Source organism: Aptenodytes patagonicus, chromosome 6 (assembly GCF_965638725.1).
Source record: "Aptenodytes patagonicus chromosome 6, bAptPat1.pri.cur, whole genome shotgun sequence".
Lineage (NCBI taxonomy): Eukaryota > Metazoa > Chordata > Aves > Sphenisciformes > Spheniscidae > Aptenodytes > Aptenodytes patagonicus.
Genome location: NC_134954.1, coordinates 53,545,693 through 53,561,999, shown reverse-complemented (window position 1 = coordinate 53,561,999; position 16,307 = coordinate 53,545,693). Strand labels below are relative to the sequence as shown.

The following is a 16,307-nucleotide window of genomic DNA, read 5'->3' as shown; positions in this document are numbered from 1 at the left end:
GTGGGCCCTCTCTGGAACGAAATGGGAGACCTGGTTACCCGGGATATGGAGAAGGCAGAGGTACTCAATGACTTTTGCCTCCGTCTTCACCGGCAAGTGCTCGAGCCTCACCGCCCAAGCTGCAGAAGGCAAAGCCGGGGACTGGGAGAATGAAGAGCCACCCACTGTAGGAGAAGATCAGCTGCGAGACCATCTAAGGAACCTGAAGGTGCACAAGTCCATGGGACCTGATGAGATCCATCTGCTGGTCCTAAGGGAACTGGCAGATGAAGTTGCTAAACCACTATCCATCGTATTTGAGAAGTCGTGGCAGTCCAGTGAAGTTCCCACTGACTGGAAAAGAGGAAACATAACCCCCATTTTTAAAAAGGGAAAAAAGGAAGACCCAGGGAGCTACAGGCCAGTCAGTCTCATGTCTGTGTCTGGGAAGATCATGGAGCAGATCCTCCTGGAAGCTATGCTAAGGCACATGGAGGACAGGGAGGTGATTCGAGACAGCCAGCATGGCTTCACCAAGGGCAAGTCCTGCCTGACTAACCTAGTGGCCTTCTATGATGGAGTGACTACATCAGTGGTCAAGGGAAGGGCTACAGATGTCGTCTATCTGGACCTCTGTAAGGCCTTTGACACGGTCCCCCACAACATCCTTCTCTCTAAACTGGAGAGGTATGGATTTGATGGGTGGCCTGTCCGGCAGGTGAGGAACTGGTTAGATGGTCACATCCAGAGGGTAGTGGTCAACGGCTCAATGTCCAGATGGAGACTGGTGACGAGTGGCATCCCGCAGGGGTCCGTATTGGGACTGGTACTGTTTAAATTAATCTTCATCAGTGACATAGACAGTGGGATTGAGTGCACCCTCAGCAAGTTTGCAGATGACACCAAGCTGAGTGGTGCGGTTGACATGCCAGAGGGATGGGATGCCATCCAGAGGGACCTGGACAAGCTGGAGAAGTGGGTCCATGTGAGCCTCATGAGGTTTAACAAGGCTAAGTGCAGGGTCCTGCACCTGGGTCAGGGCAACCCCCAGTATCAGTACAGGCTGGGGGATGAAGGGATTGAGAGCAGCCCTGCCGAGAAGGACTTGGGGGTACTGGTGGATGAAAAGCTGGATATGAGCCAGCAACGTGCGCTCACAGCCCAGAAGGCCAATCGAATCCTGGGCTGCATCAAAAGAAGCGTGGCCAGCAGGTCGAGGGAGGTGATTCTGCCCCTCTCCTCTGCTCTGGTGAGACCCCACCTGGAGTACTGCGTCCAGCCCTGGAGCCCTCAGCATAAGAAAGACACGGACCTGTTGGAGCGGGTCCAGAGGAGGGCCACGAAAATGATCAGGGGGGTGGAACACCTCTCCTCTGAAGAAAGGCTGAGAGAGTTGGGGTTGTTCAGCCTAGAGAAGAGAAGGCTTCGGGGAGACCTTACTGCAGCCTTTCAATACTTAAAGGGGGCTTATAAAAAAAGATGGCGGCAGACTTTTTAGCAGGGCCTGTTGCGACAGGGCAAGGGGGAATGGCTTTAAACTAAAGGGGGGTAGATTTAGACTAGATATAAGGAAGACATTTTTTACGCTGGGGGTGGTGGAACACTGGCACAGGTTTCCCAGAGAGGTGGTAGATGCCCCATCCCTGGAAACATTCAAGGTCAGGTTGGACAGGACTCTGAGCAACCTGATCTAGTTGAAGATGTTCCTGCCCACGGCAGGGGGGTTGGACTAGATGACCTTTAGAGGTCCCTTCCAACCCATACTATTCTATGATTCTGTGCTTTTTCATTCGTAGCACTTTCTGCTGATACGTACTGTGAAGGGTTGCACCAAGGATATTGAAGCAGAAGACAAGAATAGTTGTTTCTTTGGCTTAAGGAAAATACAGGCATTCAAACTTGAGCTTCTTAGTTTTTCCTCTCCTTTTTGATGCAGTTCTGTGTTCACCTGTTGTGATGTCTAGCAGAATGACTTTGGAATCTGAAGTGATCTCTTCAATATCTCATAATTCCGAGCAAAGTTATTGTATGGCTCCTGACTTCTCAAAGTTTCTAGAACTTCTTAGATTAACTCATGTCACCCCGTGTGTTAGGACATAATTTTTTTTTTCTGGACAGTACTCAGGAGTATGGTATCTGTTAGAAAATGCACGGGTGGCGTAGATTAGAAAATAAAATAAGACAGTACAGATACAGAATGGGTGAAGCTAGTGGGTGAGATACCCACTCTGTCTTCCTTGGTTTGCCACACTCCCTTTTTAGTCCACTCTAGAACACTTGAAATTGAATGACTAAATGAAAGTTTTGGCACTGAGCAGTCTGATGACTTAAAGCCATTAGGCAGGGCTTTAAAGTACTTGTCATCAAAAGAGTGAATAAAATAAATACAAAATAGTTTTTTCCTTTAACTTCTCCTAAAAGAGAACAGGCTTCTGGAGAGATCTGACTGGTCCTAACCATTTGTCTATGTCCTTGTACCTCTTTGCCTCAGTACTGCTGGGATCCTGGAGTCTGCTTCCTGTAGCTGGTCTGGTGTGCCACGGAGGGAAATTGATGCCAGGGCAATGGGATAGCCCACTCAACTGACTATAAGGCACAGTACTAGATAATGGTGGGCAGCAGGAGTGTTTGGAGGACAAGAGGCCTTAGGCACCAGGATTGGGCAGGTGGAGGGCAGAGCTGAGTGTGGGGAGATGTGGGCCCTAATGGGCACTAATGCAGAGCCAGCCTGATGAAGGTGCTGCCAGACAGATCGTGATGGAGATCGTGATGAGTGGAGAATCCTACTATTGAAAGGGAAAGGCTGTCTGAAGGTCCTAGACCTTCAAAGGGAAATTTGCCGCTACTGTGAGAGATGATAGTATGACTGGAACTGTTCACTAAATGCACAACAGGAAACCACAGATGAGCTGTGCTGACCTGAGGCAGTGGAGGTAGGAGGAACAGTTTGTCATCACAGCAGCAGAAGGAAATTTGCCAAGCTGCAGTCCAAAGCTGACAAGCGGAGCAGGAGAGGCCCTTGGACCTGTCAATATATGGAAGAGGCCAGGGAATCCAGATAGGAGCAGTTACTGGGAGGTGAGCAGTGTCATGGAAGTTCATCAACAGAGAGTCATCTAACAGTGGAACTGTTTGTAGCACATTACTATGGGAGGCAAAAGGGAACTGATACTGTGAAATATGAGGCAGTTACCAGAGGAGACTGCTTCTAAGAATTTGCTGTTAAGACAAAGGAATAAGGAGGTTGCCAGTAAAGGAAGTATAATGGCAAATTTCTGTGGGAGGGTACATTACGATAGCAAGTGAGTCTTAAACTAAAATATTTATTGTATGAGCTTGTCTGGTAGGCAACACAAAGGAAGGAATTAGACAAGTCTTTATGGAATGAAAATAGAACTGATACTTCTTGGGTTTAGCATGGAAGCCAAGATGGCACTAGCAGAAGGAATCACAGTAGAAGTTAGGTGCTTGGTATGAATGTTTTTCTCTTAGGTTAAAGTTGAGGAAAGGCGATCAGATTTTCAGGTATCATGATGAATACCCAGATTAAGTGCTTTATGAAGGATGCAAATATCTCTCTTTGTACAGAAGAATTTGATTTATTTAGGGATGAGTGGATGATGACTGAGCTAACTTATTGGATGCTATGTGAATTGAATGATACAGCAATCACAATTATAATATTGCAGAGGCCTAGATCAGAAGCTTTCACCTGGGATTTGAGAGGATGATCACCTAGAAAAGAGGCATGTTTGTCGTCTTTTCCTTTGTGGTTTTTTTTTCTTTTCATTTATTCCTTGAAGTTGGAGGAGTTAGTGAAAATGAATGAGAGAAGCTGAATTATAAAAGAAGACTATCTCTGGCCAGGTGGTCTTATTTTTAGAAAATCTTAATAGTTCCAGGGAAAATCCTGAAAGCTGGGGGGGGGGGTGGGGGGTGGGGAAAGAGAAGTATTAAGCCAGTATTTAGAAAGGTCATTATGGGCTAGCTAAACTAATAATTCTCAAGAAAAACTGTGGAACAAGTAACATAATATATTAATTTTCTCAATTGAAAAAGTTTTGCAGAAGGGGATCTAGTCAAACAAGCCTGGCTGCGTTGTTTGAGATCATGACTGTGGTTAATCAAAGGTATATCTGCGATGTTTTCAAGAATGTAAGACACTGACATTCTGATTCAAAAACAAAGAAAGAAATTAAATGGCTTTGTGCATTGGGCGGTTTTTTTAACAAGAGTGTCTAATGAAGATTTCTTAGAAAAGTGTATTTCTAGGGGATTCTGCACAGAGCAGATTGATGATCTTCATTGATGTTATAGATGTCCCTATAGAATCACTGCTCGTATAAGTGTGCTTTCTGCAGTTAAGGCAGATTATGGCTGCCTTCATAATTCACCAAAGAACAATATTGTAATTAGGTCATTCTATCAGTACAGTTTCTTTAAAAAAAAAAAAAAAGTATCAGTACAAATTATCGAGCACTGATACAGAGTACAAAGTTACACATTTAGGAATCATGAAATATCTATGGAGTAAGAGCAGCCTTAGAAAGTGGTGATTCTGGTAAGTCATATCTTACCTGGACTTTTGATTCGTGTATCCTCCCTTTCCTCTTTCCTTACCCATTCAGCCCCTAGAGTACTCCTTTCTTCTGCAAGCTTGTTACACGTCACTGTTAGCCCCCTTTCTACAAGCTGATTGCTATGAACAGTTTTTTCAGACTTTTCTGTTCCAGATTTTTTTTTTTTTTTTTCCCCCTAGTGAACTGGCCACTAGGTATAAACCGTTTTGGCTTTAGCCGAAACTGTTCAAAGTGAAGCTGGAGATGTTTGGGGTTTTTTTCTCCTTTTTTTTTTCTTTTTCTTTCCCCCTTCCTCTGCTGTTGCAGTTGTGTGATAGGTTGTTTGTGTACAAAAACATCTATGTCCAGACGCATTTATGATACAGGACTCCTCATAGTAACAATGTCATCTGATCAACAAGAATCAAGTATGGTAGTGTTCCCTAATGCGTATCTCTGAGGACTTGATTACTGTGTATAATTTTCATTGTAAGAAACAGTGGGTCCTTAATCAAGCAGTGCGAGACATAATAGGAACCCATGGCAAACCATGGAAGCAAGACGCATGCAAAATATTAAAAAAGACCTGATACTCTGAACAACAGGGTGATTAAACACTGGAAAAAATTACCAGGGAAAATACCTATCTAAATGTCCTGAAGTAAAGGTACTTTCTTTTTGGAGGCTGCTGTGGTCCAACACAGGTTACTGGACTTGATATAAGGTAACTATTCAGAGTGTCACTGCTGTGGATTACAAGATGAGATCATCTGTTCTGACTTTTGTGCCTGAGCCTGACTGCTTTCTGGCCAGGTCATTTCTTCATTTCAAGTCCAGGAGGCTGATACCATGGGGCTAACGTAAGACTTGCTACAGTCCATTACAAGCTGAGATGCAGAGAGTGCTTGGCTGTGCCATGCAGCGTGATCATGTAATTCATGAAGTCTGGCAAATACTATAGGTCACAGTGAACGGAGTAGGAAGTGATGTATCTATTTCAGATGTGATCATAAGTTGAAAACCTGATCCTGAAGTTAATGAGCTGGAACAGTTGGACTGTAAATAGAAGTCTGTTTCTTTCTCGCTGACCTTCATACTGCAGGATTGGTTTCATTTGTGTTGTGATCTGTAATTGGCCAGCACCAGGTTGGTTCAGTATTCAAAATAGCATTTGCTGCTGGACAGAGATAGTTAGATGTCACCAGAAAGTATAGCCAAAATGTCTTGCCAGATATCCTGTCTTTACTGTGTCAACAGTTCTGGGCTTTTTGGTTGGGGTTTTTTTGTTGGGTTGTTTTTTATTCATCGTTTCACTCCCTGCCTGCCACACGATTTTCCAAATACATCTGCCATTGACGTTATTTGCTGCATGTTAAGAATCCCATTATGTTTGTTGAGGTAGTTGCTCACTAACTCACCTCCATTTCTATCTATTACTTACTCATCTTAAAGTAGTAACTATAACATACCTAAACTTGTTACAAGAATGCAGATAAAACTGTCACAGATAGTTTCTGACACACTTAAAACAGATGCAGGAGGGAGAAAATACAGGAAATAACTGCATTTATTGATGCAGTTATTATTCAGACATTTCTGAAACTGAGCTTGGAGACATCTTGTTTTGCCTGAAGGCATGTAGTATAGTACAATAGAGTGTTTTTTTTGAATGGGCCAAAACCAAAAGTGTTGAATAGATAAGAAGCATTTGAAATGGGACTTAGAAATTAGTTAACTTTTTTAGTACTTTTTGTGTTCACGGTATTTAAAGCTCAGGTGAGATTCCTCTTTTTGCTTGGGTGTCACCAGGCCTATATGACACCAGGCTCCTTTGATTGAAATTAATTTGGAAATGGTTCAGTTTTCTTTTATAAATATGTACTCGTTACACTCTGTGAATGTATATATATTTAGACAATCTAAACTGATATAAAATATTACAGAGACTTTTTATTAAATATAGTGCTTTAATAAGGACATTGACCAAAATTTTGAGAAAAGAGACCAGGTGTCTTCGTCTGGACCAACTAGGGAAGTAAAAAAATATAATGAGACCTGTCTTTTGGAAGTATTTTGCAAGAAGCTCTAAAAACATCTGAAAAGAACCAGCTGATTTCAATCAGCAGGCTGTCCTAAATGGGTAAGACAACTTGCTAGTTCATACTGTGCCCAGAAATGACCAGAAGACTAATATAATCTATGAAGTACAGAGGTTGTGTTTCAGTTGGTTGTCAGGCTTTTGTTAGTCTGTATCAAATGAGGCTTGTGAATAAACACATGGAAAACACCATGAAAAAAGTTACTGTAGATGTCATACCAGTATGACTTGTGTCTGTGATGCTATTCTGAAAAATGAATGCAATTTAGTGCAATGGGATTAAATTTCATCCACTGTACCAGTGGGCATTCGGTAACGTTAGGAGAAAAAAGTATCCATAAAGATTATGACCACAAAAAGAGAGGCCAAGATGCCATACTTAGTTGTTTCTGCTGAGATTTTTCTACACCATGTGTCTGATCCACTGTTAGCTGAATTAAGCCCCAGCTAGCTTGCTGTCATCCAGATCTTTTATCTCAGCCAATTCTTTTGGAAGCAAGTGTTCTGCATCACTGTGAAGAGGAAGTCTTTCACCACTGTATATATCACTGCCTTCTGAATGGGAGTCCTGACAGAGTAGGATACTGGATTGCTACAAAAGAGGTGTTGGCTTACATAGATGATCTAATGCTCCCAGCTAATATTTTGCTGAAGATAAAGAACAATACTGCCTTAGCTTTCATTATGGATATTGTCATGAAAACATTGGAACAATACTAAAGGCTACGGATAGATCTAGAACATCAACGCATCACAGTCTACAGCCAGAAGGTGTTCTGGGCAAGACATGGTAGATGAGAAGATGGATTGAGGGGAGTAAAATATGACAATTTCATATATTTGGGATTTCACTGTTTTACATTCAATAACTATATACAGAACAAAAGTTAATATTAAGAGATGGTGCTATGAATGAGAGCTTAACTGTTGCTTTTCTGAAAAATGCTGACTCTCTTCTCCATTAGGAACCCATAATTGTCTGTCTCTGCAGTTGGTATCATACATCCACACTTAACTTTGCTACTCTAAAGCATACCCAGTTATGTCCAATTTCCAAGAGGCAATATGAAGTTTCCACAGAATATCATCTGTCATAAAGAAGCTGCCTGAAGTGCAACTAGAAATGTGTTTTGGGCAACTGTGGATCTGTCCTTGCTGATTTTTATCATTCTAGCCCAAATCAGAAATTTTTTTTCCTGTGAAAAGTTAAGTTGGTAAGAAGTACTAGCTTATTATTAAAAATAATGCATCCCTAAGTATTATACTAAGACTCATTATCCCCAAGATTCATTTTTATTCTCTTTGACCAGTTTAGCAAGGAATTTTATGTAAGTTTTATTGCTTTTGATCATCCTTGAAAAACCTCTCATCATGCAGTTTTACCAAAATGAGATGAAGTTAGTGTTGAATTTGAGAATTTCCACACTGAGCTCACATGATTGCAGTTACAGATACCTACTGCTAACTCTCAAGAGTCAGTCAACACGGTAATACCTGCTAAGCAGTTGGGGAATCTAATATTGATAATTCCAAAAATTGATACACTGTTCCATTAAATAGCCATTTGTGTTTTCGGAAGGGCAGTTACCAGATCTACTCTTCATAGAAGTGTTTCCTCTGCCTCAAGTTCTCTACAGAATATAATTTTTTTTTTTCCCCTTCAGATCTCTAATCTGTTTATATAGAATTAAAAGAACTCATTTTCTAAATAACTGCACACTAGAAGTGTAATAGCTGTTAATAGGTACTTAGTATTTGGTACTGGTGCCACTTAAACTTTTTTTTTCTTGACACCTCTAAGTGTGGTATATGATCAGTGATTGCTAGCAGGGAATTCTGAAGTGGAATTTTTCTTCCCTTCCATATGTACAAAATCAAGGCTGTTCATAAGTAAAAAGCTGGTTTAATAACCTGTAATTCTTTGAAGTTCTTGAAATCTTTTATCTTCTGACACTTGAGTTATTGTAATACCCAAGAGGACTTTCTTTCTGTAGAGCAAGGACAAAAGTCATCTAATAGGAAAGTTATCGTAACAGATTTTTACCTTTTTTTTTTTTTTAACATGAGTTTCTCTAATTACTTGCCTTAATTATTTTATAACAATGACTGATACACAATAGCTAAGTACAGATTGCATCATCTTGTTGGGCACAAGTGGAAGCCAATAGAAGAAATGCTTGGCTGGACTAAACAGTTGAATTTCTCTGTCTTTAATAGAAAAGCAAAAAACTTAGGCTATTCAAGGAGACTTCTTTATGTTTTCTGCTATGTGAAAACATTGTGTTCTCTGTGTCTGAATAGTTTTCAGATGCAGACAGGCTGCATAGTCATAATCCTGTCTTTGGTGCCTAATGTTTTCCCTTACCTGTTTTGTGCAGAAGAAGAGCAGGGCATGGGAGGTTGCATTTAAACTGCTTTTATGTTGATGTAGGTCAGATAATATCTCTGTAAACCATGAATTCTTTGGATAGAGCAAGCTATTAAAAGCTTTGCAAAATAGGCTAATACTTTCAGCTAGGATTCGTACGCAATTTAAAAATTCATTTCTGTCCCTGATCTGAAGCCTGTTCTAAGGTCTTAACAGGTGTTCTCCTAAAATATGGATTGTTTGCTGTGACGAGGAAACAGGCTGTTTGGACATCAGTATTTATTTTTGGTATATTTTTCTTCTATTTAATGGTGAAGGTTCTGTTTCGTCTGTCCGTGGCTGTAGTACGTTGTGTAGTGAATGATGGGCTATCTTTGCAGTTTGCAATGGCAAAGTAAAATAATATTTGATGCTGATTAGAAAAGTCAACTACAGCAGTCCGAAGCCAAACAGTGTGTTCTTCTGGATTTTCTGGATAGAGCTCTTAATTTTCTGGACAATAGCCTGATAGGAATTTCATAACACATTGAAGAGTATTTATACCATTTAACTGATTTACCTGAAGTGTCATAACTCAGAAGCCTAGACTTCCTTCAGTGAAGTTTTTCTAGTACATTTTTTATTGTGTATATATATTTTTTTTCAAATCAGTGTGACTCTGAAATAATACTTATATCACTTCTAATAGTTTAAGTAGGTCTCAGATCAGTTAAAGGGCATAAAAAGGTGTGTTTGTTCTTGGATTATTTCCTGTCAGACTAATATCAGATTGCCAGTAAGTTGCTGATTTGCAGCTCCAGCAGCCACATGAGAAATGGTGAAATACGTAATTAAGGACTAGTCTGCTCTTTAGCAGGGTTCCTTTTCATACCAGATGGTTAGTAAGTTATTTGTATCTTTCTGTTAAAAAAAATCCAAACCAAACAAAAAACCAAGCAACACATGATGAGCTGGAGGATTAGGACTGTTCCCTTGAGCATGGTTTCACTTAGCAGGAAGGTCGGTTATTTGAATCTTTCCTCTGAGCTAGATTCAATGAGTAATCAGTTTAGTCTATGCCACTTATTTTCTGTTTCAAAACTTCTCTTGTTTGTGATTTGAATAGATTTTATATGAAGTCAGGTTCAACCTGAAGCCAAAGAAGTTTTTTTTATAAACACTTCGTAAATAAATTTTAAGTAATTCTTCATATGTAGCTTATGTTGTATAAAACATGATCTGAAAACTAACATGGTTCTACAAGTTCTTGACAGTATAAGTTTCATACTTTAGAGCTTCGTAAATATAAAATGTTGGAAATTTCTTAGTATTTCTAGACATATTCTTTATTGTACTTGGGAGAAACAGTGTTTTGTCCAAAACTTCAATTTGTTCTTAAGTATTTTGATGAAGTAGTCTCATGACACAATTATAAGAAGCTCAGGCAGGTACTAGATAAGTTGATTTTTCTGAGATTTATTTAGAAGCATTTGATATTAAAATGTGTCTTTGCTATTCTGACTTAAAGCCAAGAAAGAAGAAAAGAAAAGACACAAGTCGTCTTCCTCATCCAGTGACTCGGAAAGTTCAAGTGATTCAGAATCATCTTCTGATTCATCATCGGATTCTGAGAGTGCTTCAGAAGAGAAATCTAAAAAACGAAAAAAGAAACACAAGAAAAATTCCAAGAAACATAAGAAAGAAAAGAAAAAGAGAAAGAAAAGCAAGAAAAGGTCAGTTTTGAGATTTGTTTTGTTACGTGTACACCATACAGTACCATTTTCTCGTCCTATAACTACAGAATAGTATTCTGTAACTAGTGAAGTAGTCCATGTGCATACATGCTGCAGCTTGTAACGGAGCGAAGGAATGGACTAAGACTTAGGTGTATTTGGCTTGAAAAGTTGTAGTGGTGCTTGGTTTGAAATGGGTGGTGATAGCTTGTTTCCCTAAATTCGCTTCTGTACAATTCAATTTAAATTATATGCAGTGGGACTTAAGAGAATGTAGTATGCAGGAATAAAAGCAAAGCTAAACAAAAAATTAATAAATGAACATACTTAACAACGTTACTTCTGTCTGATATGCCTAAAGTCTTGCAGTTTCACTGGAAGATAATAAAACTCAGAAGGCACTCTTGCTTCTGAAAATGTTCTTTCTAATCTAATATTTTTGCTTATAGCTCAATGTGAGATACAAGTTGTGTCAGTGCAAGTCACATTTTTCTAAGCTAGGAGTAAAATGTAAGAAATGTTCACTTAGGGCAATGCTGCCTAAACATGGTTTCTGTGGGACTAACCCCATTTCACACAAGTTTGTTTATACCAGCTGCTTGGAATTACAATGGTTTGTAGCCAGTTATATATGCTAGTGTAAAATCTGAATTTGACTCTCCTGATAGTGTTTTTAAAAGAAAATAAATAAATAAATAAACAAAAAGCGCTGTATCTAAATAGAGAGTAAAGGTATGTTCAGTGTTGCACCATTGGAATTCATGGATGAAAAATGTTGGTCAGAAATCTACTGCAGTTGTACATTTTGGAGCAAAGATATCTTAGGGAAAAAAAAAAAGTTGCTTCTGAAATAGAGCTATTTCCTGAGTTTCTTGTCGTATCATTGTGTATTGAATTAAGAGAATTTCTGAATTATTTAAATAGATTGAAAAGTCTTCCCTCATTCAAGTAACTCACTTTAAGTACAAACATTTTTTTTTTTAATACAAAAATAAAGCTCATCCAGTGAAAGTGAGGATGAAAACCCTGAAGCACAGCCATTATCTACTGTCCGTCCTGAAGAAATTCCTCCTGTACCTGAAAACCGGTTCCTGATGAGGAAAAGTCCTCCTAAAGTAGATGAGAAAGAAAAAGAGAGGAAAAGCAGAGAGAAGGAAAGAGAAAGGTAATACATCTGTTTTGAGTCTGACTATGTACTGACAGTGGTATGGTCACATTACTGTTTTAGGACTAATGTTAAGCGAGTCCTTTCCCTGTTAAACAGTTCCATGTTGTGAGTGCTGCTGGAATGGATTTTTCAGTTTATTGGCAACTGTTGTCTTTGTCCTAGAACAAAGGCTTAGTCTTTGAAAATGGTTTTAGTGAATGAAAAATTGAAAGCGACTGATTCAAGAAAAAGAAAGTAAAATGCATTGCAATTTCATTTAGAATTTATTGGAACTGTCCAATCTGAATCTATAATTTATTCTTCTTTCAAAAATGGAAAAACCTGGAAATCTTGTAAAATATTTTGTGGTCACAAAATCTGAAGTTTTTACTGTGTGGTTGTTACTGTCTGCACTCATAAAAAAAATAAAATTAAGTGTGTGTTTTCATTTAGTTTAATTTCTGAAGAGGTTTTAAAATTGGTTTTATTTTCTCTTTCCTTCTCTCTTTGATGTTATAAACAATATCACTTTTTTTAAAATTATTTTTAGTAATCTATCGAATTCACAGTCAACATACCAGAGGAGGCTGTTAGTGACGAGATCTGGAAGGAAAATAAAAGGAAGAGGACCAAGGGTAAATGTTTACAATCTGTTCCCCAAAATAAACAAGGTGGTAGCACAGTGTTACTGCTGGTGTTACTAACCATTTTCATTAGAATGGTTGATTTAAAAAAAAAAAAAAAAAAAAAAAAAAAAAAGCAGGATTTATGGTGCATCATAATTGATTTGGGGACTGAAGCTTGAAGGAAGACAACAAGGAAAATGAAATTAACTTCCTGTTTGCATACTGAGTTTATTTGAAGGGGGGGGGAGAAAAAACAAAAAATGCTTTCTTTATGTTACTGTAGTATTCTGTGAATTAGCAAATGGAATTAGCTCAAAAAGCGTTCTAGTGAACAGTAGAACCAGTACGACATCAGTGCCAGGAATGTGGGGAAGACTTCTCCCCTTTTTGGCAGGGGGGAGCTGTCAGATTGATTCTTCTGATTTTGTGAAGCCATATGCTATGCACTGCTTGTAGTAAATGTTTTTAGTAACAGAAGTCTCTATCCCTCAAATTTTTAGTAAAAACCTTAAAGAAAAAGTGTGAAGGTTTGTTTTCGTGTTGCTTGTCAAAGCTAAGAAGAATTTTCAGTGTTAGAAAAGTGAGTTGCATTTGTGCTAATTAAAAACAACAGGAGAAGACCTCTCAGCAGAGTACAAAAATCCTGAAATAGAAGTTACCTTAAAAATAGTTATTTGATCAGACACTTGGTATTCCTGCTCTAGCTGAATGTCAGATATATTTTTCAGTAAGTTCATAACTTGTCAATGTAAACTTGGTATATACATGTGAAGTGTCATGTTAAGTGCTATGTAGAATCGACCGCCAGGGATAAAAATCTTGCTTAGCTATCACAGCATGTGAAATTAAAACTTACGCTCAATTTTCTCTTTTTCCCTTCAAGCGTTATCGGACACCTTCCAGATCCAGGTCAAGAGATCGATTCCGACGCAGTGAAACTCCTCCACATTGGAGGCAAGAAATGCAAAGAGCTCAAAGAATGAGAGTGTCTAGCGGAGAACGATGGATAAAAGGGGACAAGTAAGATCAATTCTTTCTGGAGTATAGGCATTGAAATTATATATTAAAAGTAATACCAGTCACCTTAGATTTTTAATTACAGTTACTACCAAAAATCCAGGGCGCTGACTTGGTTATTCCATTACTTAACTGTGTCTGATTTTAATCACGCTACTGTAAATACATAGTTATTAATATAGCTGACCTAATGTGATTTAAGTTTCAGTTGTGAAGCTGTCTCACTTCTGACTTAATTTTTCAGAGTGGAGGGGATTCAAAATATTAAAAAAATCCTATCTTTCTCTCTCCAAGGAGTGAAATAAATGAAAACAAGAAAGATAATCAAAAAAGCCCAGGAAGAGGAAAAGAGAGGAAAGTATCAGACCACAGGCAAGTTTCTGAAAGTCCAAGCAGAAGAGGGGAAAAAGAGAAGAAAAAAGATCACAAATCCAGCAGTAAAGACAGGGAGACAAGAAGGAATTCAGAAAAAGATGACAAGCATAACAAAAGCAAGGCCAAGAAAAGAGCTAAATCTAGAAGCCATAGTAAAAGCCGAGAGAAATCAAAAAGTAAAGAAAGAGACTCTAAGCACAGTAGACATGATGAAAAGAGAATAAGATCAAGAAGCAAAGAGAGAGACCATGAGAAAGGTAGAGAAAAAGAAAAGCGCTATGATTCTAGAGGGAGAGATAAAGAAAGAAGTAGGAGCAAGGAGAGAAGCAAAAGGGCAGGCTCAAGAAGTAATGAACAAGACCATAGGAGGAGTAAAGACAGGGAGAAACGTAAGTCAAGAAGCAAAGAGCGTGAGCATGCTAGAGGAAAGCATAGTTCCAGCAGTAGAACAAGGGATCGAAGCAAAAGCCGAGATAGGGGTAGGAGAGGAAGATCGAGAACCAGAGACAGAGATCGCAGTAGAAGTAAAGACTATTCAAGGAATAGAGATAGAGAAACAAGAAGAAGAGGAAGATCAAGAAGCAGAGAAAGGAGAGGTACGCCAGATAAATACAGAGGAAGAGAAAATAGGAGGAGGAGAGAATCAAGGAGCTCAGAGAGGGAGGAAAGTCAAAGCAGAAACAGGGACAGGTATTCAAATAGAGAAAGTAGAAGCTCGTATAAGAGGAATGATACCGAAAGCCAAAGGAAGAGGCGTTCAAAAAGCCGTGAAAGTAGCAGTCCTGAATCCAGTAAAGATAAGAAGTCTAGTAGAGATCAGGATAGAAGTCCAGACTCAAAAAAGAGACCAAGTAGCAAAGAGAGAGAATCAAAAAAATCATATTCACGCAGCAGTAAAGAAAAGGAAAAGACCAGATCCTCAGCAGAAAAAGAAATAAACCAAAAATCAAAGAGTCAGGAAAGAGATCATGCCCCTAGTAAGGATAAAAAGTCTGATCATGAAACAAGTCCTGGAACAGATGACGACAGGCACGGATGAGTTTGTGGACTTAATGTTTCCATTGTCTCAAAGTTTTAGAGACATTTTGGGGAACGCCTTTTTTTAAGATGTGGACTTCAGTTTGGTCTTTTGATAATCTAAAACCTGGATCATTTGTACTGCTAAAGTTTTAATAAACTTGAAATGAAAAACGAATTATATGTGTAATACAGTGTGCTGTGTTTCAAATATTTCATTGGTTTAGTATCCTTCTTGTGTGTTGGCAGCTAGAAAGGTAACTTCTATGCTGCGTTTATTTTTTACCTGATGAACTTAGTTTAGCGCAAACAGTGGCTGCCTGTGAAGAAGCTTGTTTCATGTGTGAAGAAGAAAGCTGCAAGTATACTACATGTCATCTTAAAGCTAGGAGAATGTTGCAAGGTGTCTATGACTCCAGTGTTGCTACATCTGTATTTCAGTAGGTATAAATCCTAAGGAAATTAATTTATAGAGGAAAATTACGTTGGTTTTTTTGTAATCACAAAGTGAATTAATTTAAGTAAATCTTCACTGTTTGTGCTTCTGTCACTGCCAGCAGGAGAATTCATTCATGCTGTAAGGCGGTCATCTGTGTTTGGGAGTTATTTCTTTGTCCAAAAAAAATTTTTTTGAAGTGCTCATCAGTGTAATTTTTTTCCCTGTAACCTCCTTTTCTGTTCCATGCTTTCATGTTTGTCTACTGCAGAAAATTCAGCTTGGATGCTTCAGGCTGCCCTGCCTCAGTTGCTAATTAATGGATGCACAGAGATGAAACAGATTACCAGAATTCACAGTGGGTGTCATAATAAGGAACCAGGAAATCCTTTCTACTCTTGCTGCTTCTTAGCAGGCTATGAGAAAACTATTTCAGTTCACCAATACTGTTTTTTGGGGTAGTTGAAGCAGAACTTCAAGTAATGTTTTAAGACAGGCTCTTAATTTTTTTTTAAAACAAAAATCTGCTTCCTTCCCTGCATCCCCTCATTCTAAAGACTGTACTGTGAATTCCCCCTCATTCTCTTACTACATGTGTGTCTTCCTCAGACCAATCCCCTCCCTTTTCTGCTTTCCTCTCCTGCCTCTAGGACACACCCCTGTTTCTTTCTCACCACCACACCTTCATACGAAAGAGGAGGAGGTTGGCTTGTGTTGCTGCAGGAGTGCCCGCATATGTGCCATCACCAAAGAGCAGGTGGTGTGTGGTAACTTAACGTAGTGGGCTGAGAGGAGGATAGATTGGGTACAAACCCCAACACTTCTTTCAGTCCTTTCAACTGTTCACACCAAAGGCTGGCAAATCTTGAAATGCCTGAAGAGAAGTGACAAGCATTAATGTAAAGCTGTGTCAAAGCAAAACAATGTTTTAATAGCTGATTTTTTTTTGGCAGATCTTTGAGTGTATGACATA

General features: G+C 38.9%; 1 protein-coding gene across 1 annotated transcript in view; it reads left to right on the top strand.

Annotated features, from left to right (window-relative positions):
• The window catches only part of PPIG (peptidylprolyl isomerase G), a 33,702-nt gene extending 18,626 nt beyond the window's left edge, over positions 1 to 15,076 (top strand). The window contains exons 9-13 of the mRNA XM_076342642.1: positions 10,512 to 10,716; positions 11,714 to 11,881; positions 12,414 to 12,498; positions 13,373 to 13,509; positions 13,801 to 15,076. Of these exons, the coding sequence (XP_076198757.1) occupies positions 10,512 to 10,716; positions 11,714 to 11,881; positions 12,414 to 12,498; positions 13,373 to 13,509; positions 13,801 to 14,920 (1,715 nt within the window). The 3' untranslated portion in view covers positions 14,921 to 15,076. The remainder of the gene's footprint in view (positions 1 to 10,511; positions 10,717 to 11,713; positions 11,882 to 12,413; positions 12,499 to 13,372; positions 13,510 to 13,800) is intronic.
• Positions 15,077 to 16,307: the final 1,231 nt, after the last annotated feature.